General features: G+C 39.6%; 1 protein-coding gene across 3 annotated transcripts; it reads right to left on the bottom strand.

The window, feature by feature from the left end:
* Window positions 1-68: 68 nt before the first annotated feature.
* LOC109984511 (E3 ubiquitin-protein ligase RNF19A) lies at window positions 69-22695 on the bottom strand. 3 transcript variants are annotated; one of them, XM_065947871.1, is made up of 11 exons: window positions 22540-22695; window positions 12270-12321; window positions 11461-12093; window positions 6769-6977; window positions 6474-6618; window positions 5938-6100; window positions 5689-5803; window positions 5251-5409; window positions 3773-3986; window positions 3469-3612; window positions 69-3173 (listed from the first exon to the last, which is right to left on the bottom strand). In XM_065947871.1, the coding sequence occupies exons 3-11, from the start codon at window positions 12066-12068 to the stop codon at window positions 2363-2365; spliced, it is 2568 nt and encodes an 855-aa protein (XP_065803943.1). In that variant the 5' UTR covers window positions 12069-12093; window positions 12270-12321; window positions 22540-22695; the 3' UTR covers window positions 69-2362. The 3 variants fall into 3 exon arrangements, with proteins under 3 accessions (XP_065803943.1, XP_020490350.2, XP_065803944.1); XM_020634694.3 differs by having other exon boundaries at window positions 11461-12321; XM_065947872.1 differs by lacking the exon at window positions 12270-12321 and having other exon boundaries at window positions 22540-22691.
* Window positions 22696-24271: the final 1576 nt, after the last annotated feature.

Below are 24271 nucleotides of genomic sequence, written 5' to 3'. Positions count from 1 at the left end.
TTTGTCTCTGCATCTTCTTTTATATCTGAATCATCAAAGAAAGGGAGAATGAACACATGAACAGTCGCCAAGTTTGATTGAGAGTTTTATTGTTTAAAGATATGCATTTACATGCACATTATAAAGCAAATAATTAGGGAATATATCCTTTTTTCTCAAGGAGTAAAAGCTTCTTTTGACCAAGTTAGAAAATAGACCTGGCACAAGTCTTCAAATTAAAATATAAAAACTCACAGGTGTTTAACAGAGGGAACAAAAACAAGTGAGAAATTGAGGAGCGTGACTGCTCTGATGACCAAATCTTTATAACAACGGCTCAGCTGAACATGTCTGAGGCTTTAAACAACTCTGAATGATCACTTTGGATAAGAACAGGGTTTTATTGCTAACAGGAGCTGATGAACAACCCAATGTATGCTTCAGTGCCTTTTTTTTTTTAAATGTTCAAAGGAATATTTCTAAAAGTAACTAAAATCCAAACAAATTTTTTGGTCTTGGAATTAAAGCTCTGCTCTACAAACAGGTTCAATCCAGAAGTGAGCTGCTATTTGTTTTTTTCTTCTAATGTGTAGGAGACAGTTTTGGACCTTATGGGCTAAACGTTCCCGGTGTATTAGATTGAATTTGACTAATGTGTTCTAGTTTTAACTGTAGTAGCCTGAAAGCAGTCTTTGGTAGGCTAAACGAGCTAATGAGAGAGCTAGCATTAGCACTCAGGAGGAGGTGAGTATTTAGCACGAGGATTTATGCATTTAATGAGGCAAATATAATTCCTTGTATAGTGATTTTTTTATGTTAATCTTTTGAAGAAATACATAACGATGACATGTAAAAAAGAAATGAATAAAATGTTTTATCCCCCCAAAGGCACTTTGGGTCCAACAAATATAAAATCAGTATTTGCATGAATCCATTGAAGGGATTCAAGGAAGAAAAAAAAACACAACACATTGTAGTTATAATACACCAACAGAGCTAAATTAGGAATTCAAACTTTGCTTTTGATTCTTACTAAGGGAGTATCAACATCAGAACCCCGTTATCATCATACATTCACTACTGAATATTCTCTCACTGACAGACGGAGGTGCTCAAATACACAGGAGCAGTTTCTCATTGCACCTTTAATTATATCAGAGCTGACATCAGTGTCATCTTCCTCATTGCCAATATATTGTTTAGTTGGCTTTCCAGTTTGAATGGACTGGTTTTGAGAAGTGGTACAAATTGCTACAGTTATAATGGTAAAGGTTGGGATTCTCTCAGAGATGTCGGATTATGGAATTCCCTGTAATTACTTTAATAAACCTAACCTAACTGATCCACCAAAACGGTGGAGAAAATGTGTTAACATAGGCCAGTTGTCAGCTTTCTTAAATTTTCAATACATATATAAAAAGTAAGGAGGGTAGGTAAGTTTGGGTCGCAAACACAGTTCACACCCTTTAACACTAAAATTGTGGACCCAACACAGGGCTTGAACATTAAAACCAACTTTCCCAAAATGGAAAATAAAAATAAGCAAAAAAGACAAAAGCACAAAAACAAGAGTCACATTTTTAACAAAAACAACAATAATATATTTTGCTTATAGAGGATTAAGGAAATATAAAATTTGCTACTATATTGACTGGTCCCTGTCAGGTACCACAATCCTTTAGCTGTGTGGTGTTTCTCATGCCATTTTTAAGAAGTAGCAGAGTGAACTGGTGGCACAGCGGTGGACCACAGTGATGACAAATCCATCCCTGAATCATGCAAAAAAAAAAACCAAAGAAAAGCTGATTCTTGTAGATGTCAAAAAGGGAAGAAAAAAAAAAGGTTGAGGCTTTAAGGTAGCAGCTCAACTTTTACTTTGAAAAGTAAAATCAGACATCTGACCTGCTCCTAACCCAGCTTGATCAGTTCTGCGTTTGTCAATTTGAGCTTTGATTAAGAAAAGCAATCGGGGGACAGACTTTGCAGATCTTCATAACAGCTGGATGGGCTTTGTGTCTCACCAACCAGGTAACATACCTACACCTGTCCACATACATCCAACTCTACCTACTATAAACGTTGCTTCTCCACTTGACACTTCAACAACAGAATAGAACTTCTGCTTCACACCTTGCTTTAACTTTCATGTGCTCCTTTTAACTTTACTCAAAAATGTCTCTCCAACTTGGACCTGGACCTTTTCTGTTACTGTGTAGACTGACATTCACATAACATGTCTGCCTCCACAGCAGATACAAAAATAAGTAGACCTCTATCTGTAGCCTTTAGCGTCCAAAGATGCTTCACCAAAGAGTGAAACTAGGTTATAAGGCTAACTTATTTAGCAGTAGTAACACTGCCCAAACACCCAAAGAAGGCTCCTTTAGATGTCTGTTTGTATACAGCGCTTCCTCGTCGGGCTTACAGAATGTGCTGTAGTGTTTTTGGTCGTCTCTTTTATTTTCTTGTCTTTCTCCGGATCTGTGTCTGCCATGGTGCCTTTGCTCTCCTCACTGATGTACAAAAACGTCCCACTGCCCTCCTCTTTTGGTGAAGCGGGAGGAGATGTGGACAGCAGGCGGTGTGTGAAGGCTGTGCGGCTGCTCTGAGGTGGATGATGCTCCAGGCGGTCGTGCTCCACCTCGGGCATTGGTGTGATGTTGACATCATTGAAGGCGGCGGTGGCGTTGTTGGGATGATGAGATTGGGGGTCTATTGTGGTGGAGCAGGGGGGCTGAGCTGGTCTTGAGGTTTCGGGATCTGAGCAGCTGAGCTCTGATGAGAAGTGGCTGCAGTGCGAGTCTGCCACAGAGGGCAGGCTGCCGCTCAGAGACGGAGAGTCAAACTCAGACGAGTTGGTGCTGCGCTGCTCCAGGAGCTGAGCATCCAAATCGCCTCTCATCTCGTTGATTTTTGTTTCTCCCTTGCTGCTGCTGCTACTGCTACCTCTTTTCCAGAGCTTTCCTTTGCTCCTCTTGCCCCCTGAAGTGGAGGGTATGGAGAAGGGGCAGCAGTGGTGGTCGTGCTGCGCACAGCAGCTTGATGACGGGCATGAACACGCTCCGCCGCTAGCACCTTTGAGGCCGGCAATGCTGCTGCTACAGCTGGCTTCATCCAGGCTGCTGCTGGCGCTGCAGTGCCTCACCTTCTCCTGTTTGGACTCCACGTCTGCCTGAACTTCCAGACTGTTATCTCTGCAAAATATAAACACACTTTTATTACTGCTATACTTGGCACCCATTTTGAAAATACACTTGTATATTTAGCAAGCATAAAGTAACCAAAGTGACCAAAGCAATCCTGAGTAACCACTCCTTTGAGCCAAAAGCTCCAAGCAAACTAGTTTATGATTAAAAAACAAAACAAGGACTTTGATTCAAACTATCCGACCCCAAGGAGTCTTGTCTAAAAAACTCTGACAGAGATTTAAAAACAAGGTCAGAAATGTTCAGATGGAGTCAGGAGAATGAGTCAACTCTGGCTGCTGACCTTTCCAGAGGCATGTAGGCATTGAGGATGGATCCCGCCATGGCTTTTGTGCTCGCGTTGTCACTGATTGTCCCAAGACTGACCGTGGCAGACTCTCCACTCAGACTGCAGCGCTCCTTCTGGACATCAGCCTGAACTTCCATCCTGGGGGGAAAAAAGACAAGAGACATGAGAACTAAAACAATAAGTGTCTGCATGTGTGCTTTACAAAGTATAAAATAACTAAATAAATAAACAAAATGAAGCCATTCAGGCTCTCTCTGTGAACATTTCTTAACAATTAGGACAACATCCGGTCTATTACCTGTTGTAGCAGCTTCCTGAGAGGCTGCCTGTGATGCTGGTCCCAGCGAGTGCCGTGGTGCTAGCGTTGTCGCTCATGTTGTCCCGCTGGGTTGAGCTCATGCCGCAGCGCTCCATGTGGCTCCCGCTGACACTGAGGCCCGTCAGGCCGCCTACACTCGCTCCGTCTCCGAGGCTGGGGTTGTTGAGACGCGTCTCAGCCACTGAGGTGGTGTCTGAGGAGGAAACAGGAAAGCTTAATTGTATTATTTTTACACATTTGATCCGTGTTCAGAATGTTTAAGTGTTTAAGTTTGATTAATGCATGTGATGCAGTCGTACAGGTGTTGTGATTGCGTTTAATTTATCATTGTCTCAATATCAATCAAAATCATCATGATTCAGATTTTTGCCTAGTTGAGCAGCCCTCGTAAGGCACTTATTTTGGTGAAGTAAAAGTGTAATTTGGCTTGAGAAAATAAAGACAAACGAGCCATCAGATAACAGAAAACAAAAGTAACAAAGGTAAGTTTATTCAGCTGAAGTTGATTCAATGAGTCACTGCTATGCAGGCCTTTAATTAATCCTGTAACAACAGGACGATGACATGTTGGGTGTGACTAAACATCAAATATCACACCTCGTGTTCCTGGAAAGGCCAAAGTCCAGGCTGTCATTTAGACTCATAATTATAATTGGCTTTGTTGACAGACGCAATGAGAAACCCAACCCATTCTTTCCTGTCTCCCTGAACGCCTCTTGGGGAAGAAAAAACCAGCTCGACCTCAAAGGGCTTCAGTTTGACAGAGACAAACTGACAGTGACTGGTCACATCGCTGACATCGGGCCAGCCATTTAACACCACAAACACCTACCTCCCATCAGCTGTTTAGGCTCTTTATGGGCTATTTATAATCTATAAATACACAGAAAGGCAGTGAAAGACAAATGTGTACTTTTGTCAGCCTAACAGAAGCTAAAAATATGCCAGAACATATGGGGCACCACAACCCAGCCGCTGGTATTTACCAAATAATCATGTGCTGTTGATGACCTCAAAGGGAGATTGTGCAATTATACTGACACACAACAGAGTCAACAGTGACTGTATGACAGGAGAGGAAATGTTTGAAGTATATTTGAAAGCTTGGCTCGTCCTGAGTCAAATAACCTACTTGGGATTAAGGTTTAAAAAGGGAGTTGGGACAAAAAGTTGAGAAGTGGAAGAGAGTTAAGCAGCAAATGACTGAAAATACTTACAGTAAAGGTTTCAAGGAGACAAAAATGCAATTGACTTAATGATACAACTGTCTTTGAAAAATGTCTTTCATAGTCTGTTGACCTTCTTTTAAGGAGGCTTAAAGTATAGTCCTGTCATACTGTCCCAAGAAGTACACTGTTTAAAATCTGTGCTCTGTCTTTGTATTTAATTGTCACTGTAGAAGTTACATGATTAGTGACATTACATATGGTCTTTCGGAGAGGAAGAGATATTCTCACCTGTTGCGGCTGCCCCGCTGCCTATGTTGTCGTTTTCGTCATCAAACTCGATACGCACGCCTTTGCCGTTGACGGCAGACACCCCACAGCCTCCGCTCCGGCACAGAGAGATCGGGACAACTCCGTAGACGTAAGCCAGCATGATGGGAACACCGATACCTACACGACAAAATGTAAAAGATGTGGTGAGATGTACACAGTGGGATTTTGGGATTAAACAGCAAAAATAGAGTGTATTCCTTTCTAAACGGGGCAGAGGGATAATAATAATAATCCCCCCTCTAAAACAAAAATGGGATGCAATTGTTCAGAAACCCAGATGATACTTGACTAGGGTTCTCAGTGTAAAATAATGACACACAGAGGAGAAACTTTTGAAAATATGTAAATGTTAAAAAGAAACGGATAGTGGAGGAATGAAAACCACTCTTTTCTTACCAACAGTGACTGCTGCCACCACCGGCGACACGATCACAGACAGCGTCACACCACCAGCGATCACCAAATTTCTCTTGTGTTTAGAGATGTCCTTGCCCTCGTAGCGATTATGGATCTGAGGAGGGAATCATCATCAAGAACTTCTCTGGAACTAAAACTCTCCCAATATGGGCTCTCTATCGATCCGAGTGAACTGTTACATTTGGATCACATTCATTTATTCGTCACTTGTCTTGTGTTAGCTCTCACCTTTCTGCCCACATAGACGGGGATTCCAATGATCATTGCAGGGATGGCGATGCCGGCTATGAGCGCGATGCCCACAGGTGCTCCCACCAGCGTGCCGAGCTGCCAGAGGATCTTCTTCTTTCTGCTCCAGGGCTTCTTCCCCCAGAAGGTGCAGCCTGATGGACTGTGAGGGTTAAAGGGAGAGAGGAGAAGGGATGTGAGTGGATGGCTACCATGACTTCAAAAACTGGCGCTGAATCATAAATACAAAGAGAAATACTGTAGCAGAATAAAAATGAAAATATAAATCGCATTACTCTATTTAAATAACATTTTGAGGCTATATTTTCTGACTTTTCTAGATTGAGAATCAATAAAAATATGCAAAAAATAATAATAAACCAAATCAATAATCAATATATTCTAGAATAATTGGATATTGGATTCATTAAAAATGCTGTAAGGAGAAAAATCCAGTGCCAGAAAGGATTGAACAAGTGTTTTATTTCCTAAAAAGAGGGCAGATGAGATTTTTCTGAACAGGACATTTGTCTCACCTCAAATAGTGCAGGTCAGAGATTTCCTTCATGCACAGCCAGCAGAACTCACAGCCGCAGACTGCACACGTCATGTGATTACAGCTCCCATCATTCATCTTGATAATATAGGCAGCACATCGTGGGCACGGCTTGATGTCATCGCCTTGTCGAGGGAAACAAGAGAAGCATTTTTACAAACAGGTATTTTTGGTGACTATAAATAGCGCAGATTGTATGTTAAGAATGCCTCTGTGTGTGAGTATGAGGCTACAAGGAAATGTGATTGGCATGCAGGTAGTCATTAGTTTGATACCTGCGGCTCCACTCTCTTGGCTGTAGCTGAGGGAGGAGGACCTGAAACTCCTCAGCCGGAAAGTTTGGGCCCTTTGTTGGCGCGCTGTGTCGCATGTCTGGTTTGGGTGCCACAGCTGTTTGCAGTGGTAGCAGAACTCTGTCCCACAGCCCTCACGCCCACAGGTGATCTTTGGGCAGCTGGCACAGCCAAACGCAATGACTGCATAACTGAGAAGGAGAAGAAGGAGGAAAAATAAACATGGTGGTCAAGGTTAGCTGGTAAGACAGGGGGGATGTAGTACTTCAGCACAACACCAGAGGTCAGCGGGGCTAAAATGACAAATGTGGAGGTGAGGAGGAGTGTAAAATCATGAGCTACGTCTGGTGAGTTTCAGTTAAAAGCCTCCTCTTTACTGCAGCGTTTTACATCTTCCGGAGTTCGACAACATGAGCAGTGCTTCCTACATAATCACAGGAAATTAGCTGACTTTCCACAACCGTCACCCCTACGGGCTCTGTTTTTTTTTTGTTTTTTTTTACAGGCCAGACTGGCACAATCAGTTCTGCATGACAGCATGTCACCATAGTATCCCTCATCAATCATTACAATGGTCTGTTTAGGAGCTAATGAAAACTACATGTCATGACCAAAGCAAAGTCCAACAGCTCCTGGGCTTTAAACATGCAGATCTAATACAAACTTAACAAACTGGCACTAAAACATCCCTCAAGTATTGCACTCCTTTATGACACAACACAATAACTGCCTCAATCTAATATATTTATTACCTGTGAAAATAATCATTAAAATACATTTTGGATTGCTGGCTCTAAATCAAACTCAAATCCTTCTGGTGTTTGTAAGCTGAGACAGTAATAGTCATTTTATTGAAGGATCACTTTAAATACTGTGGAAAGGAGAGCAGAGCACACAGCCTATTAATAAAGTAAGTGTATTTATGAGAACCTCAGTTTAACCTTGGGATTGTTGTAGCCAAAGCGCATCTCATAGCACGGTTATCATGGGAACATTAGAAACAGAGGATAAGGAAAAACAAACACTGAGACTGACGTATAAAGAGGACAATGTGGAACAGATGTACACTGGAAATCACTGTGTGCAGAAGAACAAAGCTTCAGCGTACATCATGCACACACAAAAAAAAGTCTGTAACTTGCATGAAACCCCTCAAACTAATGCTGTAGGTAAACACCATCATGACTTGATTTATGCATGTGACTCTGTAATGAACAGCATGCTGCACACATTCCCTGAAATGTATCAAAGTTAAGTAAGCAGCAACATGATCAGCTGATGTACCCACCACTGCCATGGCAACTCAATGATATACGCAGCTGTAAACTTGGTCCCTTGGTTAGAATTAGACAAATATATCCAATGGGCATGCTAAGATCAGCTGATACCAGAGAAGCAACAGTGACAACAGTTTTGAGAAAAGATACACTGCAGCTGTAGACTTAGCAAAACAGAATCCGTCACAGAGCCCTGTGTTCGTTCCAGAAACTGAAGATATAGTTCCTAACAAACACCTCCATTTATTTTTGTCAGAATCACACGTGCTCCATGTGCAGCCACTTCAGACACGGAGACACAGAGACACACGCACACGCACACAGAGAAATGAACAGAGGGTGTGTGTTACATGTTCAAAACGTCACAGGAGAAAAAAAGATCAGCTAAATTGTTCACAGATAGATTTTGTGTTTGTAAAGTTGATGTCCCTGATGAGGGTTATAAATACAGTTCTTGAAATGATGCAGCTTTTTAAACCACAGTCTATGATCCTCAAGTTTTAAAAACACAACTCTAAATAAAAAGGAATTGTATCAATGAGTATAAAGTGGAGAAAATTGGGGGAAATTGATAACTACATTTCAGTACATTTGAGTGATTTTTATACCATGCATTGCATTCATGTTGTGTGTTTTTCATACTGTGCTTTGTCATGTATGTTTTTTGTATTGTCTTATCTGGAATTGGAGACTGTTATAACGTTTTTTGATCTTTAAAATGAACCTGCATTGTTTTGCATTTTGTGACTTTGAATCAAATATATAATTTTTCCAGTCAAATATTTTGTAATCAAAGTTTTCTTTAAATAAGTGTTAAAATACTGTCTTGATGTTTTCATGAACAAAATATCATGTACCATCTCGCCTCATGAACATCAACTGGTTTTATCCTCACATTGTTTGAATTCAGGTCAGAAGTGATTAAAAAGATAGGAGAGATAATAAAAACAAGAGGAAGATTGGACTATGTTCACAGATACTGTGAAATGTTCACAACATTTTATGGTGATTTGATGTGCTATGGTGTCACATGACGAAAACAAGAACAGATTCGCCTCCTGGAATTCATTTCATGGCATAATTTTATGATACTCTAGTCGATGTTTCCCAAGAAGCTGAAACACTTTGCAGTAAAGGAAGTAACAGTGTGTGGGCACCGTATACCTACACAACATTCAGTCTAGACAGGATCCAGACAGACTTCTCTAACACCTCAGTGAGGCAAGCTGATGACAAATGGTGTTAAAGTCATAAAGTGAATGTCAAATCGACCTTTTGGTTTGATTTTTGCTTTACTACATAGATCACACACCAACACTTATAACCATAATGTATCAGAGTAAGAAATATAATCCTGTTCATATTTAGACTTGTTTTTACACTGATGTGAAGTGGTCAATCTTTTTATCAATTGAGGTTTGGAAAACCCCCCACAAAAAGGTCAAATAGCTAGTATGAACATACCAGTAGTTATATAACTTGAAAGAATGTCAGCGTATAGCAGTGAAGCCAGAGCTTTGCTGATTAGATGATGAGAGCAAGAAGAGCTGAAACACGCTTATGAAAGAGCCATTATTCTGAAAGACAGGGTCAGCAGTGTTGATGCAACAAAGCCAAAAGAGAGTGAAGTCATTACTGAACCCCGGCAATCTTTCAATACTTAGCTAACAATGGCAAATTAATGCAGGGAATGTGGGCTAGTAAGAGCTTCAAAACTCTTTAACACAGTTTAACACTTTACAGTACAAGTTTTCTTTTATAAAACAAATAAATTATTCCAGCATCTGCAGAAATCGTTTCTTTCAGAGCGAGGCAAATGCAGATGAACTATTGCGATTACGCTGTGTGTTTGTCTTTGTCTGAGTCTGTCTACATGTCAGTAGTCATGGCCTCAAGGTGCATTAAACAACAGGTGAGGCAGAGTGACCTGGTCTCAGCTCGGGCCCCTGTGAGCAAACTGTTGAATCCCTACCTGCTCCAAACCTACAAGACCCCGACCTGACCCTCACCTACACTCATCAACTCCTTGTGAAAGAGAGAAACCCGAGAAACACTTTCTCCCTCTGACAATCAGCAGAGTTTCTGTCACTTTTTATAAAAAAATTTAAGGGAATGGACTGATGTTTTGCACAACCTCATGAAGCTTAAAGTTAATCATTTTCATTGCTCAATACTATACAGCAGCCTATTTGGGCCACTGCAGGGAAACAAATATAACAGAGCTGTGGAGGGTTTGTTGGAAAAAGTCTGAAATTATTAAGAGTCTCAGTCTTTGAGAACCTTTCTGCTTTCTTCTGTTTTTATATTTTCTTAACTATACATCGGTCCTGATGTTGTGTTCAATAGCTGGGAGTTTGATTTATTTCCCTCTTTGGTCATTTCATTTTTGCACTAAATATGTCCTCTGTTCCTTTTTTATGATATATGCTACACATCACATGTGTACTGACATGTCTTTGGTTTAGCATTCTTAACTTTTTTTTGCTTCACAGCTTAAAACTTCAAAATATTATGTTCATGATTGTGAGTCAAAGTGACTATCACTATTAATCAACTGCAATAATCAAACTTTGTAGTTGCATTTCATCCATGATAATAAATAAACCTGAAAAAAAAAATGAAGATCAACTTCATTATCAAATCAGACCGACGTGTTTCGGCATATGTCTGTTTGTGTTTAATAAAGTTGATCTTCATACTACAAGTGTTGCTGGAGCTTTTTGACCTCTTCAAGCCTTACTCTTCATGGTAGTTGGTGAAGTTGTGCCAGAAAACCAACTCTGCTCTGCTTCTTCAACATTTACACATTAAGGTGTATTTTAGGGTAAAAAAATGTGTTCTTTGACATTTAGTTTTAATATGATCCATACTGTTCAACATGCTGCTTTTAAGTGTATGACTATGGTAAGCAAATGACAGGTACAGTCTCTTAACAATGGGAATCATCATTGTTGGATGCTTAAATCTATTCTTTTTTGCTGACTCATTAGGTGGACAGAACAAACAGGTCTATTACTGCTGCAAGTTATTTATAACTCAGCCATCAATGTGGAAGCTGAGGTAAGCATCTTCAAAAAGGCCTGATTATTCCAGGTTTCCTCAGTGTTATTTTTGGACACGGGTATTTTTTTGTATCAGATGAACAAAACATCCGTGCATCTCAGGGGACCGAAATAGAGATTCTGAATCATAAAATGTAAGTCGAAGTTTGAAAACAATTTCACATAATTGAAACTACTGGTTGAATTGAAAGCTGCACAAAGAATCTTAACCAGTATTAACCTTCCTTTAGCCACCAAGTCATATTTCATGTTAAAAGTAAGTTGTACTGTATCTGTATGCACTGTATCTGTATGCACTGTTTCACATAATTGAATCCCTCAGCTCTCGTACATACCCACAGTCTGGGGCCGGGCACCAGCGGCAGTCAGGCTCAGCCACCAGCCACCTCCTGAGCATGAACTCCTCGTACTTCTCCATGAGGGCTCGGTCCCCCAGGATCATGCAGATGTCGTGGGGATTGAAGCGCTCCGCGCACTCGGGGCAGCAGATGTTGACGCGGGACTCTGAGATTTCGATGCGAAGATACTGCCGCAGACAGTCTGCACAGGAGCGGTGGTGACAGGTCATGATGTCAGGGAAGCGGTCCCGTGCGTGGCGCAGGAGGCACAGTGGGCACTCCATCAGCTCTGATGAAGAACCCGACACAGATGAAGTCGATGCTGCGGCAAGTGAAGAGTGCGCTGAGGTTTTATCCTGGAGAGCCTCTGGCTGGATGATTTCAGTGCTGACAATGCCGTCCACTCCAGCTACAGCCTGCAGAGGCCTGGACTTGCGCTTGGGATCGCGATCATGACGGCGGCGGCGGCCAAAAAGCGAGTGTAAGGACAGGCGGCGCTTCTTCGGGGTCTTCTTGACAGACGGGAGGCTGACAGAGGAGGCAGCAGAGTGAAGGTCTCGCTCTGAGCCTGTGCTGCCATAATGCTGCTGGTGCAGGCTGCTCATTGCACTGGATGGATCGCCGCTGTTGCTACAACCAGAAATCAGCACATCAGGAGAGACAACCGAAAAAGGGATGAAGATGGAGGACGGGAACTAGGGTTAAAGGGACAGGATGGTCAGGGGAGGGGGTCAGACTAGTGTTAGCTAGGACATAGTGATTTGGTGCAGCTACAGGAGGTCTGGAAGTCGTTGTGTTGTCTGTACCCCGTTTGAATCACAGTGATGAGATGCAGATGTTCAGAAGTGGGACACCAACCTGAAAAAGAGAGAGAATAAAATACAGAAAATCAGATGCGAAGCTGAATGCATTAACGTGAAATGATCTTCAGAGAAGACAGAAGCACATGCAATGGAGTTTCTCAGAATCAGTTAAAAAAAACATCAGCTGAATTCAAAACACTAAAACTCTGTTAAATTCTAAGATAAGACCGCCTTAAATGAGGCCTTTCTCTGGTTTTTGCTTTAAGGAAAGATAATCCTTTTAATTTTTGAGGCGTATCTGTGTGTTTGTGCATGTGAAGCTGCTCATCTAAAATGACTGCAGGCTTTCCCTAGAGTGTGTGTTAATCACCCGAAGGCAAAACAAGACAGAATCCAGTGTTTTCCCATTGCAGATCTCAGATGTTGCCACAGCTGTGTCGGTGTGTCTCTAGAGCAGCCACACCTTGCTTCAAAATGCATAAAATGAAAGAAAGCTAGTTATTCTTCGGATTCTGTCCTGCTGACATTCATCAACACAAAAGACTGTGAAGGGAAGAATATCTGAGGCAGAAATGAACCATCACAGTTTGTGGGTGTGGTGCTGTGCAAGCCTCCATGGTGCTGATGGATCCCTAACCAGCTAATGTATTCACATTGGACTGGTTCCTTTAAAGAAAAACTAAAAGAAAAAAAAGCAGAATAAAATGAGGGATGATATCCAACTATTTGCGTTTCATCGAGGAGTATAACCCCAAAGTTCAACATTGGCTGCTGAATCCATCTTTGTAACAGTAACATCCGGCCTCATGTTACAATAAGTATGAGAAATGCAGCAAATATAAATGAGCTTTAACTGGTCAGAGACAAAGCTGGAAATATAAGCGATTCAAACATCTCCTTGCACAGAGTTCAGAGTGGCTTGCCCTGTTTTGTTTTTTTTCTTTGCAGACTAAAACCAAAATCCATCAAAAATCTTTAAAATCTCAGCTGTTAGAGCTGCATCAGGTTTTAATACGACTTTATAATCATGTGATGTGTTATGACATCGTATTTATCCAACTCATCCGTCAATATATGAAACATGAAAACAGTCGCAGCACTGATATTGTAATACTTTTTATTACAACACAAAGTTAGTGCTTTTCCAACAAACACACTCTGGTTAAGAGATCGTATCCATCTTAAGGTAAACTCTTCCTTGACTATCAAAAGATCGGGATTATCAGGGTCTCTACAATTACAAAGGAACATATTATTATAGAGATAATGACACATTGCCTTCACAGGCTTCAAAGTAAAACTGCAAATTCAACATTAAAAAAATCATAGAGCATCCAAAATTGTCAAATGAAAGCAAAGAATGTTTTCCCTATACTTTTTTGTATATGTGCCAAGCTTGTGTTTGTGCGTGTGTGTGTTTGTGTGAGTGTTTGTCATTAGAGACTAATTTCAGGAAAATTCCAGTGGGAGCCAAACGGTGACTAATTAACAAGCCCACTGTAAATCTCAACTGGGACAGCAATCCTGCAAAAAGTGCAAATGTTCACTCTCGTAACCTAGAAACCTCACTCTGACTGGCTGCGGTTTGTCCTCCCTTCACCATGACATACAGGCAGCAGTTAACTTTTACTAAGGCTACTTCAGCATTTAAATGAGATATGTCAAGAAGTCTTTTAAGCAGCAGAGTCAGGAGACAGATTCCTTCATTGTTTTCGAGGCCGTACAAGCTCAGAGGCCGTTTCTTCTTCCTCCTCATCGGCCAAGTTGCATACGTCTGCATTAACAACATGGCACTGAAATGCAGTGAGGGTGATTTGATCATAAGTCAACAACTCCTAAATATTTCATTTAAAATGAACCCCTAGACATTTGCCAACCAAACAACCTGTACCATGAAGACTAAAGCTGCTAAACACATTCTGGGTCAAATAACTTGGACAATTTTCAAAGCTGGGGTACCAAAATACAACAACTCAACTATGAATACGTAAACAGTTCAAAATATCTTTATGAGAGTTATCATTCAGATTTCGCTGACTCAGATCTATAACTAACTTTAATGTAAAGTTAACCTGTGCTGAACTGTGAACTAAAAATAAACTAGATTAAAAAAAACATTCTAAACCATAATTGCATCTCATCAAGCCAATCACACTGTGGCAAAGTTGTAAAGAATAATGAGTTTTAATTGCAGGTCCTGAAAGTTTAAGAGTGACAATTAAAACCCAGAGCTGCCTATGCATGCAAGCAAAGCAGAGAACACCAGTGGGTAGTGAGGTGACGAGGTCATACACACCACTTCAGTTTGATGTTGTTACTTCCTTTAGGATTGTCAAGGCAACGATTGCAACTGACTCAAAATCAGATTTGTTTCTCAAATCAGATCATTACGGTCCGATGATCAGATCAGGTTTGTGTGGCCGGACGTCAACAGGCTACTACAGCTGATGCTAATACTACAACAGCATACTCAGGTTACGTCTCTCCAATGCACTAAGTGTGATAAAGAGACGCATGACCCCGCCCTCCAAACTGTTAAACTATCACGTTACAGTGCGTGCCTCCTCCGTCACATCGACCTCATTCAGTGAGGAGCAGCAAGGTTACTGCTCAGTTGCTCTGATGTCACACTGGATTTGATGAGATGTTTCAGTTTTGTTTTGCTTTGGGAGTTAACTACAGTACAAGCAGCTGGTCTGATACATCTGGAGAAGGCATTGCAATCCATTTCCTACTGCAGCTCAGATAGAAGATGCTTTTCATATGGTTTGTCTTCCAAACTTAATCTGGATACACAGAAAAACCTAGATTTGGACAGGCAGCCTAAACAAGGCCGAAGTCGAACTGTGCTGAATTTGTAGACACAAAACGACACTGTTGTTTGTAAAGGCATGAAAAAGCAGCTTTATATTTACTAGGTTAAAAAGTCAATGTAATAAAGCGAACGGGTCTTTTAATAGTAACAACTGGAAACTTTCAACAGGATGTTTCCAGAGTCATCATCCCCGAGTATCCTCAATCCTAAATTAGGCCAGTGACCATGAAGGCAACTTCCATTGTGAAGCTTTTCTGCTGCTGCTGGTTAAAGTGATGTCCTTACACTATAATTCCACATCATAACAAAGCTTGATGATGTATGAGGTCAACTAGCAAAGTTGCATGAGCAAGAGGAAACTTTAACAAGAGAGAGGAGCAATTTCAGGCTACCCGCAAGTGAATGTGAAATTACACTCCCCGGGCGTCATTAAATTGAAAAAAAAAAGCCTGCCACGGCACTGTACTTGCAGTGAGTGGGACTTTCCGGTGACTGCAGTCATGTGTGTTTGTGACTATACATCTATGTATCCAAGTTCTGTAGCTCGAGGGCAATCATATGCAACTCTCAGCTCTCACACACTGGGATGGTGTCCCAGTTCCCAAGACAGCCCGGGGCCAGGAAGCTTTCTGCGGCAGAATAAATGGTTTCAACCGTCCCTCGACTCTTAAAGCGATTCACTGGGTTTGCATTATCTGATTCTATGTTGAGATTACCACTGTTATGTGATTTTAATCCATTAGTGAGACAGGTCAGTGAAATGTTACAGAGTTTTTTTGGGAGACACATGGTAGTTTATGTGCCAAGATGGAGGGGAAAAATATAGTAACAGAATGTGTCACTCGGGGCTGTAGTGGTAATGGCTTTAACAAGTAAGGCCCTTCAAACCACAAAGCAATAACATGTTGGCTCTTGAACTGCAATAAACAAAAAAACAGGTTTTCCACAGCCTGTAATTTCACAAAGATGGGTGAGATTAGGTGCATAACCAAACTGCTGTGGAACATTTATATTACAGGTCTGTGAGGACACACTGGCTCATCAATGCATTAAAGCATTTTTAGATTTTTAGGACTTTTAATAGGCTTCAAAGAAAACATGGCAATCTCCCAAGGAACATCCGTCCTGAATTTTCATATTAACATTGCTCCACTGTGCTTCTTCTTTTTCCAAAGTAAACAAGTTTCAGCAGCACAAATAAAAGCAGGAAACACACTGAACACGCCCCCACTGAAAAATGCTCCTCTTTTTGCTGGAACTAATCCATAGATAAGACATGACTTTTGGCTGATTTGAAAATGCATCATCTCCTTAAACCTTCGAGTGGTTTTTAAAAAGTAAGGGTGAAATAGGAAATCATCCAGAGTGAGTCTATATTCAAAACTGGAATTGATTCATCAGTCCAAGAAAAACAGAGAAATTAAAAGAGAATGATATATGGAAAATATAATTCAAATAAAAGTACCAAAAATGTAACTTCTTTAACACAGTGCTGTTTTAAAAGATGTAGAAGTATGTTCACTGAATCCTGATAACAACCCTTAAAAAGTATTAAATGGTAGTGTAGTTAAAGGTAAAGTATGTAGATTCCGCCACCAGGGGGCTCTCAATCAACATTCCTCCAACAACTGGAGGAATCATGGGAGTTCTCTCTGTTACTCATTTTATTTTACGGTGCCCGACTGACAGAACAAACAAACCAAACTCCCATCTTTAATTCTTAGCGTATATTTGAACACAGTTTGATTTTGGGTATTCAGTAATGTGTTTAGAAGGCATCGCTGTTGTGTTTGTCAAAGCTCAAGTCCAGATCTGGGTAGGCCTATAGAGGGTGTGAGCTTCCTGAGTTCTTTGTAACCTATGCCTTCCTTCAAAGAAATCCCACATGCAATAATCAGCTTCCCAACACTGGAAATGAACGTTTCAAAGTGTTCTTCTGAAAAGTGTTCAACGCGTACACTAATTTCCGGAGACATTCCAGTCAGAGGACAGACTTCCTGATCATGACAATGCATTCAGCTACTACGGCTTGAGACGGAGGCACAGCTCAGAGACTGGATTACAAGCTCTACAGAGAAGCTGCTTTCTTTATTTACATAAACGGTTTACCTTCCACATTAAGAGGAAATATTTCATCTTGAGTGAAACAGTCGCTGCTTCTTATAGAACAAGATGTAAAGTTAAAAAAATATATATTTTTAGACTGTCTATCATTCATTAGGAGTAGGCCAACAACGGTCTGTTAGCTTACTCTGTAGCTTTATCAATCTCCATTTAGTCTATTACCTGCTAGTCAAAGAATGATATCAGACGCTCAGTTCATGTGGACAGCAGGTAATGGAGTGAATGTCTCCAAGGCTGTTTAGGCACTATTTACTGAACAGTCCAATATAAAGCTAACAAGGCTGGGGACCCTCTGAACTGTATCTGTACCGTGTGGTTAGGTAATGACTTTGTTTAAACTCAAGTGAAAGTTCAACTGAAGATGCAATGATTGGGTAGAACAAGGCACAAGACCATACAAATATGTCCTTTTTCCAAGACAAGTTAAACATGACTTTTTTTTTTTTACTATTTATGCATTCATCACCATACAAGTGGCCACAGTAGGGGAGACCCCATTTGCATGCTTCACGGAGCAAAGTCTATGCAGCCCATTGGGTTATGAAGAGGACCAAAATGAAGAAGAGCCATGTCAGGCTTTGACTGGTCCCAATAATGACTTTTAAAAAAATCAGCAGTTCTCACACATCTCTGATGTACAAGAAGTGTGTTATAGGGCTGCGCAATAAATTGTAATTTTATCGTGATCACAATATGAGCCTTTCCAAAAACACATCACTAAAGTCTGTATTTTTCACAATGAGTAAAAAACAACACTTGTAGTCACTCAGCATACATTGCAACTACTGGATGGAGGCCTGGGTATAACAGGAATGCTTTCACAACATTTTGATGTAGTCAGATGTGGCTAAAGCTAGCCATAAGCCACCAGAAGAAGTTTCTTGATTTCAGGAAGGACATGTTGCAAACAGGTATTGCATAAAACTTGTAGAACAGCAGATGAACATAGAAACAGATATACAGTTTATATGCACTTATTTTTTGGTCCTTTATCACATCTTCAACTCATATAGTCCAGGCCTAGTTTGTCACTTTTGCAAAGCTATGCAAGGCAAGGCTTTCTGGATTTCTAAGAACTATGTTTAATTTTGACTGTGGCCACAACATAGAAATGATCACACAGACCACACAGTGAGCTACAGTAAAGGCCACGTGCAGCTATGGGGGTCTCACCATCAAGGACTGATTTTAAGACCCTTTGAAAAGAGTCCTGTGGAGTTAAACAAACATTTACACTGACTAACCAAAACAAATTGTGTGTGTCCTTGGGGGTCAAATAAAAGTGACACTTGCATTCACTTCACAAAGCCCACTCTCTTCAATGTTTGAAATCTAAATTGTTAACTTGCTGGCATCCTTCTTCTTTACTCTCTTAATACAATGAAATTTGTAAGTCGGTTAAATACAAAAACTGTGAAACCATTCACCATATTATCACTGCTATCGTGTTCCTCAGACGTCATCCTCAGGGTGGGAAGCTCTATTGATGTCATCATGTATACTCTCCGGTTTGCAAATGACAAAACCTATCCAGTCTGATGAATAGTTATCATTTCACCAACAACACAATGGAGCAGGCACTAATTCCTTACTAACAGTAATGTTCGATACTATACTAGATAGATTGGTTTAAACTTTAACCGCAGTACCGAAGCTTCCCCCCAATTGGTGATCTAGTTCTTTGTTTTGCCTTGAAAGAAGACAATAAATAATACCCACTTGCTGCAAACCAACTAATCTGAGCTCCTGCATAAACTTGTGGAAAATGCATTGCCTGACTCATATGTTGTTGTTTTTTACAGTGAAGTGAAATATCCAGAACATACTGTAGATATTTAGTCACACAGATAGAATCTGCTCTTTCAACCAACAACAACATTATTCATCGAGCAATCACTGCAAAACATGACAAGTCTCCTAACGGTCTGTCAGCCTTTTCACCCCAAACAGCCAAACAGCAGGGGGGAGGAAGCAGATGGGTGATGTGATGGGGGGAGACAGCTCTGCTCAAGTCTGTGTTACCGTGAAGGACGTCAGCGACAGGCAGCTACTCACAGTTTACCAGCAGGCCTCTGATTCACTGTCCATACAAAACCAAATATTTACGGTTTTATATACTTCAATGTTGAACTGTAAAAGAAAATTGAGAATATAAGGAAAGCCTCTTTGACCTAGTAATAAGGAAACCTGATGTTGAACAAGCTAAGAGCTGCTTTTTGAAGCCCAGCTTTTCATATGAACTGCTAAATAATAGAGTTTCCATCTAAAACCCAATCTTACTTTGCAAAACTATCTAGTATACATCGATTCTTACATAACAATCATTAGTTAAATGTATTGGAATATTTTACCAGGGGACGTCGTGGAAAATTCTACAATTACATTTTTGCACAACACAATTGTGGGGCCGGAGTTAGTTTTAAAGCTAATTTACATCCATAGTGCCTGGGCAGGATGATCTACAAAACAAACAACAACAAACACTGAAATACAAACAACTGAATAAATAAAATGAATGACAATACAACTTTAGAAAAAGTATATCACATAAAAGCAACACATAACAAGACTACATTACAACCAGAACAAGGTTGATTATTCAAAGGTTTAAATCAGTGATGACATAATTGATATTGACAAGATCGTATTCTGTCATCTTTCAAATGATGGTCAATGATTTGGAGTCACAGTGATTTAAATCTTTTTTAAACCGTCAAATAGCCACAGGCTGTGATAGTACCTTATTCTTCTTGTCAACTTGCGACAAAATAAGCAATGGCTAACTGGAACGTAAATTGTCAACCCTTTCTTTCAGGCAAACATTCTGTTGTAGACGTCTCTGTTGTTTGTCACATGTGCACAAACGTTTGCGTGCTTGATCAAGCTAAAAGAAAAGTAAAGATAAGTCCATGCATGTAGATAAGAGACAGCGTTGCAAAATGCAAACGTTTGCTTGAATCCACTGCTCTGAGGTCAACCGGCTGTTGTGTGACTGTGACTTATCACTGGATTGTACAAATGCAGCTCAAAAAAAACGCTGCAAATGCAAAGAACTTCAAAAATAACGTCATCTCCTTACATATACAGAGAGTTGGTGTTTTCATTTCCGGAACGGGAAAGAAGACATGATTTTCAAACATATACGATTACTTTTTCGTCCCCTTATCTATAGCAGCCATAGCAGTTTTAAACACAAGTCGCTGGTAAATGTAGGTCATCAATACTTAAACCAGTTCTGACTGGATAATCGTTGGCCTCTTTTTTACTTACAAATTAAAGGTGTGGTGCAAGCCCTGTATGTAAAAATGGGATGAGAAAAAAAACAGAATACAGGTTTGCTCTCATGAAAACAATTTTGGGTATAAGGCAAATAACACTTGATTGTTTGAAAGTGCGATGTGTGTTATTAACATATTTAACACTTCACTTGGATTAGTGGTGAGAAATACCACTTACAGGTCCCTTAAGTCAGTTAAGTTAAGTTAGTCATGGCAAGTTTGAGGTAAGGTCACTTCAAAAGGTTGAGTATAAACACTGTCACTTATTTTGCAATCAGCAAATCTGGGTCTGGATTTAAGTGAAACACTAACAGGTCGTTAGGACACAACAAATCAATATTGTTACTCACAAGCAGAAGGCTGCAGTGAGGGTGGCACAGAATAATTTAGCATGCATGTTGTAAAAGTCACACAGTACACAAGGAAACACTGCACTCAATAAGTGACGTGCTATCTATTCAGGAAACCCCTATTGACTGAGCTGTAAAGTGACGATACAATAAAAATTGAAAGAAGCTTTTCCATTCACTGACTGAATCATAACCTGTTCGGTAAAAGTCATAATCACAGTTAGATCTACAATTAGTTACAATTACGCCAATTCATGTGAAAACGTTAAGTACAAATAATAAAGGAATAAAATAAGGTTGAGAATTATAATACAACTGAATGAAGAATGTCGGATAAATTACTGGCATCAATAATAGATTAAATAAATGATTATCCAAAAGTTTTTTCAGCAGAGGGACAGTAAATACAATCTCAGAGGAATATTTATGTTAAAAAAAACAGCAGTAAGGACCAACATTAAACTACACTGTATTACAACTATGGGTGTTAATTTATGGAACAGCTGCAGTGATGAAATGAAAACATGTAAAACATTAGGACAGTTTAAACACATTTTCAAGAATAACATATTTAACAAATATAAAATTGAATCAATATCAGTTGTAAGGTCTGTACCGTCTGCCAATTAATGTGTGTAATACATGATATCTGTTGCTTTTGTTACTTCGTTATCTGTATTATTCGACTTTATTTTTGAAAGCTTAGTCTTGGATTAATTTATTAAGCTAAAAAGATAAAAGGGGTAGGACTGGATAAGTTATTTAACTTCATCCTACACCCTTTTCTAACATGGACTGGTGAAGGAAAAAAATAATCGAGCCACTACAGAAAGTCTGCTTTGATTGCTGTTTGCTTTGTTTGTAATGTGTATTTTTATTTTTATTTTTAAAACATGTTCGAAATAAAAAATAAAAAAACACTACCGCGGTGAAGCTTTACTGTCCAGCCTGAAATAACACTCAGTCCAAAGCATGTATTCCAGTGTCTTGGCTTGCTGTAGCAATTAAAAAATTGGTAACATCTGCTATTTCATCCAAAAACGAAAGTGTGAGCTCTTCTTTGTTAAAAACATAAACAGAACTAAACAAAACAGAACTATGATTACATGATGCACACACACCACACATTCTGCACATCTGTATGAGCATGTGACAAATAAAAATATTGACTCTTCAAAGCCATGAAACGTGAATGCAAACAGTTAACCGAAAGGAGGATTACATTTTACATATTCTAAAATGTCTCCAACCAACACACTTCTTTACATTTTCATCACAAATGTCTGTTTTAAAAGTAGTGGCAACATAATAAAAGCGCTCAGGAATATGAAAACAGCACCATAAGTGTCCACAGAGGCTCGTAACAAGAGGGACCAATATGTGTTTACACTTTCCACCAGGCTAACTAGCATGCTAGCTAGCAGGAAGCTAGTGCCTAACTTTAATCGCCTAAAGAGTTGCTGACTTGCAGAGCCTGGTGTTTGCTCACTTGAATTTAAAATCTACAGGGTTTCACTTAGACAGAAGCCATAACATCTACAACATGTATCTAATGCGATAAGACGCTTTATGCAGTTTTATGAGGAAATTTACAAGCTAACAAAGCTAAACATTGTTAGCTTAGAGGAGGAAGTTCAGATCTATGTAACAGCAAAACCTTAACGTAGCTAGTTCTGGCTTTAGATTTAATTCTTACTGACACTCACCTTTAAAGTCTCTCTGGTCCCTGTTACCTCACAACAGAAATATATACCTCCGTCTCCATGTCTCGGCAAGTCGTAGTTAAACAATTAGTTGATGAAAACTTCACAGGACGGCTTCGCTACATTCCCCGAGTGAGACTAAATAATGTCATGAAGCAGGAGAACAAAGCGCGTTCAAAACATGCCGACTTCCGGTCTGAAGTGTTTGCTCTTCAAAATAAAACGCTTACGTCCGTGTCTGGTTTCAAACATAGTTTCAAAACATATAAAGACACTGTAAACAAAAATACCACTTTAATGGTAAAACTAATTGGTATTAAGTAAAATAATATTATCTGATGCAAAATAGGCTATACTCAAAATAAATCGTTTAACATTTCTTTAGGAATTTTGAAATTAAACAAACGATTAATCCCTAAAATGGCAGAAACTCATTATATCGTTTGTATTTTAATATCGCCTCTTATGAAATGATTAGCCTGCTATGTGCTCTTGTGGAACATTTCTTCTTTACAGCAACTGATAACTAAGTGTTATGTTCCAGTTAGTGTTCATTTAGCAGAAGAAATACTACCACCCTGTGGCTACCAGAGAGGAGTTTTGTCAGACATACAAATACATCACTTCATCAGAGAAAATTCAGTACATGGCACCTGGGGGCATATCATAAAATATTTGTGTCAGTAAAAAAAAATTCTGCCCCTATGCTCATTCATGGCTATTTGTAGGCCATCATCCCAATGTGGCCCTAAATACCCAGTCCCCTTTATCTTCTAGTAAACAGGTTTCCCCCAAATGAATGTTTCATGTTCAATTAATACAAACACTCACAGACATAACTTTCTGCTCTCTGTTATCTCCCAGAAGACTCCTTTCTTTACATAAATGTTTAGAAAAGACACAAGGTTAAACTTCTCCCTATGGCTAGAGATCATTTTGTGTTTTAAATGTATGCCAGATTTCCCCAAAGGCTTCTTCCTAGTCTGTCAGAAAACATTGTATTCAACTCTACTTTTATACTCTTTCTGAATTATGTAGAGCATCAGCATACTGCACGCGTATTTCATGACCATTGAAATTTTGATTGCCTTTTGATTAAACTATTTTTTAGTTAGACAATATACAATATATAGTGTAGAAACTGAATTCATCCCTGAAAATATAACACATCAAGTATTGTGTTGCATTGAAGCTGTTTATCAATCATGTCTCATCTCTGCGTATTAACTTGCCTTGTAAAAAGACAGAAAGATAAAAAGCAGTTAGCTGAGCTGTGGCATGAAGGCAGACCAGTTTGGAGTGCAACGGTAACTAACGTAATGTTTGTTTTTACCTGTAAACAGTCTTGATAATCAGATAACTGATGTTACTGTTACTGTGAAATCACATAGCTCACATCATGGTGGTGTTTCATCTGATAAATTGAGGTTTTCAACAATATATAATGTCAGTGATTCTTTAACAGTTTGAAAACAAATCTGTTTTTCAACTGAATATACTGTATATATATTTTTTTGTTAAATACAATAATCTAATAATCTCCAGCTTCTTCAATATCATGATGATCTCTTTGAGAACTAAATTAAAGCTTCTCACATTGTGTGAAACTGGCTTCATATAGGCTATGCCCACTCATAATGTCACACTTCTTAAAAATGATGTCAGTATTTTAAATGGCAAACCAAAATGCCTGTAAATTAACTTGGTGCATCTTGTCAAATATGAATATATTTGT

Source organism: Labrus bergylta, chromosome 19, assembly GCF_963930695.1.
Source record: "Labrus bergylta chromosome 19, fLabBer1.1, whole genome shotgun sequence".
Lineage (NCBI taxonomy): Eukaryota > Metazoa > Chordata > Actinopteri > Labriformes > Labridae > Labrus > Labrus bergylta.
The sequence above is the reverse complement of the archived record's forward strand: the minus strand, read 5'-3'. Positions and strand labels throughout refer to the sequence as shown.

Coding starts and splice junctions, on each gene's coding strand:
- LOC109984511 (XM_020634694.3), bottom strand. CDS start 12,068: ATGAGCAGCCTGCACCAGCAGCATTATGGCAGCACAGGCTCAGAGCGA. Junction 6,978..11,460: donor TGCCCGGCCCCAGACTGTGG/GTATGTACGAGA, acceptor TCTCCTTCTCAG/TTATGCAGTCATTGCGTTTG. Junction 3,613..3,772: donor TCAGGAAGCTGCTACAACAG/GTAATAGACCGG, acceptor TTTTCCCCCCAG/GATGGAAGTTCAGGCTGATG.